The 3787-nt window shown below is 57.5% G+C and overlaps 1 protein-coding gene across 2 annotated transcripts in view; it reads right to left on the bottom strand.

Annotated features, from left to right (window-relative positions):
- Positions 1-240: 240 nt before the first annotated feature.
- LCK (LCK proto-oncogene, Src family tyrosine kinase) overlaps positions 241-3787 on the bottom strand; it is a 6193-nt gene continuing 2646 nt past the window's right edge. For both annotated transcript variants that reach the window (XM_009077708.1, XM_009077715.1), the window contains exons 8-12: positions 3042-3221; positions 2367-2443; positions 2128-2281; positions 1226-1357; positions 241-443 (exon numbers count right to left, since the gene is read on the bottom strand). In XM_009077708.1, the coding sequence (XP_009075956.1) occupies positions 241-443; positions 1226-1357; positions 2128-2281; positions 2367-2443; positions 3042-3221 (746 nt within the window). The remainder of the gene's footprint in view (positions 444-1225; positions 1358-2127; positions 2282-2366; positions 2444-3041; positions 3222-3787) is intronic.

Below are 3787 nucleotides of genomic sequence, written 5' to 3'. Positions count from 1 at the left end.
AGGTCCCCACTGGAGCTCCCTGGGCCAAGCTCCCCACTCTTGGGGGTCCACTGTCACCATCCATCACCTTCTGAGGGGTGAAATCTGCACCTCCCAAGGTCTGCAGTGCTTCAACTCCTTACTGCTGTGGTCCAGGCAGAGTTCACCAACACTTTGGGGTGATGTCCATGGAGTTTGTGGGGACCTGGTGCAGGGGAGCACCCCCAGCACCCCAACACTGGGAGTCCCACAGTGGGACCATCACGGCTGCTGCTGGTACTGTCCCTCAGTGGCAGTGAAGAAGTCCTCCAGCACACTCTTCATGTACTCAAAGGTGGGACGTTCCTCAGGGCTCTCCTTCCAGCATTGCCTCATCAGGTCATACAGCTCTGCTGGGCAGTTGTCCGGCTGGGGCATGCGGTACCCACGCTCCAGGTTCTGGATCACCTCGGGGTTGGTCATCCCTACCAAGACACAGATATGGAACTCAACTGGGGTCACCAATACATCACAGGTTCCACCCCAGGGTTGGTCATCCATGCCAGGACAATACATGGAACTCAATTGGGGTCACCTCCACATTACAGATATCACCCTGGGGTTGGTCATCCCTGTCAGGACACACATGGCACCAAATTGGGGTCACCCCCATACCACAGATACCACCCCAGGAATGGTCATTCATGCCAGGACAACACACTGGAGTCAATTTGGGTCACCCCAATATCACAGATGCCACTCCAGGGTTGATCATCCCTGCAAAGGACTCCACTGGGTCACATGTAGGACTCAATTGGGGTCACCCTCATGTCACAGGTGCCACTTTGGGGTTGGTCATCCCTACCAGGACAACACATGGGACTCAATTTGGGATCACCCCCATGTTGGAGGTAGCACCCTGGGGTTGGTCATCCTTGCCAGGACAACACCAACTTGGGGTCACCCTATGGCACAGGTATCACCCCACATTTCCAACTCTACCGTGGGCAACCTGCCATCCCCTTCCACTGCTCTGAAGCCCCCCAAGAGTGACTACTGGACCACAAGCTGGGCAAGTGGGAGCCTTGGGAGGCAAAGGACACCCGTGGGAGCCTCGAGGGCAGGACTGGGAGGCTCGGGGGGCGCAGGGCAGAGATCCAGGCTGGATGCTGTGTGCGTGCAGCAGAGCACACACACACACACACTCGTGGGTGTTGCTCTTGCGTCTGCCAACCCTCCTGCTCCGCAGCTGCCGGCAAATCCTGACCTGGATACGGGATCCGGCCGTAGGTGACGATCTCTGTGAGCAGGATGCCAAAGGACCACACGTCGGATTTGATGGTGAACGTGCCGTAATTAATAGCCTCCGGCGCTGTCCACTTGATGGGGAATTTAGCCCCTGAAAAGCAGCGGGAGAGGAGGAAATAAAAGTGTTGCGGCTGAGCTGGAATCAGCCCTGTGTGTTTAATGGGATGTGACAACCCCGAGGCAGCTTCTGTCCCTGCTGCAAGGCTGGGGGTGAGCTGGGCTTGGTGGCAGAAAGCCCTCACTGTCCCCCACTGCTAGCTGGCTACAGCCCCTGGCATGGGCTGGCACCCCTGTCCTGCTGGAGCCACCAGATTGGGCTGTCACCCCACCAAATGCAGCGTTGGACGGGCAAGCAAGGGCTCCACACTCCCTTCCATCCGGGGGGAGAGAGATGGAGGGGGGGAAATTGTCCTTGTACCCTCTGCTCTTCTCTCCTGCCGGGATGTGCCCCTCTTCTCGCACGGCTCCTGTCCCTGCATCCCCTGCTCTCCTCTCCCAGTTCTGTCCCTCCATCCTTCTCCTCTCTCCCACAGCTCCTGATTCTGCATCCCCTGCTCTCTTCTCCTGCAGCTTCTGTCCCTCCATCCCCCTGTTCTCCTCTGCTGCAGCTCCTCTCCCTGCATTCCCTGCTCTTCTCTCCCACAGCTCCTGTCCTTGCATGCTCCTGCTCCCCTCCCAACATCTCCTATTCCTCCTCTTCCCATCTCCACAGCTCTCCCTCTCCCTGCACCCTGTGCTCCCCTCTGCAGCAGCTCCCAGGGGACTGTGGAGACCCCCAGAGATGCCAGGGTGGGTGGAGGTCCCTCCTCCCATATCCCCAAGCTGTGTCCACCCCCAGGAGCAGGGCGGGCTGGGGCACACCCTCTCGAGCCGTGTACTCATTGTCCTCGATGACTCTGGCCAGCCCGAAATCAGCGATCTTGCAGCACAGAGCGTCCGAGACGAGGATGTTGGCAGCTCTCAGGTCACGGTGGATGTAGTTCTTGGCCTCGATGAAGGCCATACCTTCAGCAATCTGTGATTTGGGGTCATTGCAATTAACAGCCACCAACCAGTCCCCCAGAGCCCTCCCCACTCCAATCCCCAGCTCTGCCCCTTACCTGTGCAGCCATGTCCAGCAGTTTGTTGATGCTGAGCTTGACACCTTCTGAGGTCTTCAGGAAGTCCACGAGGCTTCCTGCAATGAAAGCAGCAAGTCTTGGTGGCAAACACACACTGCCTCTCCCTCCCTGGTATCTGGGGGGCATTACCAGGGCACTGCACTCACTGCAACCCCAAAAGTGGGGCTGGGCAGCTCACAGCCCCCAGAGAGGTGGGCAGGAGTGAGTGGGCAGGAGAACACCCTTTCTGCAAGGTTCTTTTTCTCCCTCTGTTATCCCCGAGCTCCCCGAACACCCTTTCTGCAAGGTTCTTTTTCCCCTCTGTTAACCCTGAAGACCCAGTGGTGGGAGAGGTGATGCAAAGGCAGAGTGTGGAGAGGGAAAGAATGTCAAAAGTGGCTTGAGACACATAAACCAGCAGCAACAGCTGGATTGGACAGCCAGGAGTAGAAGGACCGGACTTTAGGAACTGACTGCCCATGAACGTGGTGGAGTCACCATCCCTGGAGGTGTTCAAGACACAACTGGACACAGCACTCAGCGCTCTACTCTAGTTGCCAGAGTGGTGATCAGTCACCAGTTGGACTTATCTTGGAGGTCTTTTCCAACCTAAATGATCCTGTGATTCTGTGACTGTCTCTTCACAGCCCCCAGCCATCCCCACAGCGGCCTCACCCTTCTCCATGTACTCTGTGATGATGTAGATGGGCTCCTTGGTCACCACGGCGTAGAGTCGCACCAGCCGTGGGTGCTGCAGGTTCTTCATGAGGTTGGCCTCAGCCAGGAAGGCACTGGGTGACATGCTGCCTGCCTTCAGGCTTTTCACAGCCACCTTCGTGTGGCCGTTGTAGAAACCTGTGGAGAGACAGGGAAGAGTGGGATAGGGATCCCATCACCAGGCACAGGATGTGTGGCAACAGCAGCACCACCCAGGAACGCAAGTGTGGATCTGCTCTGTGAATCTGGAGCATCCCAAGCCAAGATTGCACAAGGAAGAGATGCTGGAGGTTGCAAAGATGAGCTGAAGATGAACCCTCACACCCTGGAGGACTGTTGCAGTATGGCCAGAGGATTTTAGGGCAATCACAGCTCTGTGCTGTCCACCTCCTGGGCTGAAACCTGTGACCACACTTTCACCCACCAGGCAGGTATTTTTACACGTGGCTTTTAGCCACCACGAGGAAAGGAGGATGTTGGTCACTGGGTTTTGAGCAGGAGGTGGGGCTGGTGGAGCTGGGCAGCTGTGCTGAAGCCTGGCTCCAGCTGGGAACCCTGAGGGGACTTGGTGGGACAGCCAACACCCATGGGAGCAAGGGCAGAGACTCCACTTGAGTGGGGGAAGCAGTGGGACAGCCTTAGTGCTTTCCACACCACAGCACCCAGGGAGCAGGAGGGGCTTTTGTGGCTGGATGACCACATGC

This window comes from Acanthisitta chloris, unplaced genomic scaffold, assembly GCF_000695815.1.
Source record: "Acanthisitta chloris isolate BGI_N310 unplaced genomic scaffold, ASM69581v1 scaffold24250, whole genome shotgun sequence".
NCBI classification, from domain to species: Eukaryota; Metazoa; Chordata; class Aves; order Passeriformes; family Acanthisittidae; genus Acanthisitta; species Acanthisitta chloris.
Note: the sequence above shows the minus strand (reverse complement) of the source record. Positions and strands in the feature narration are given on the sequence as shown.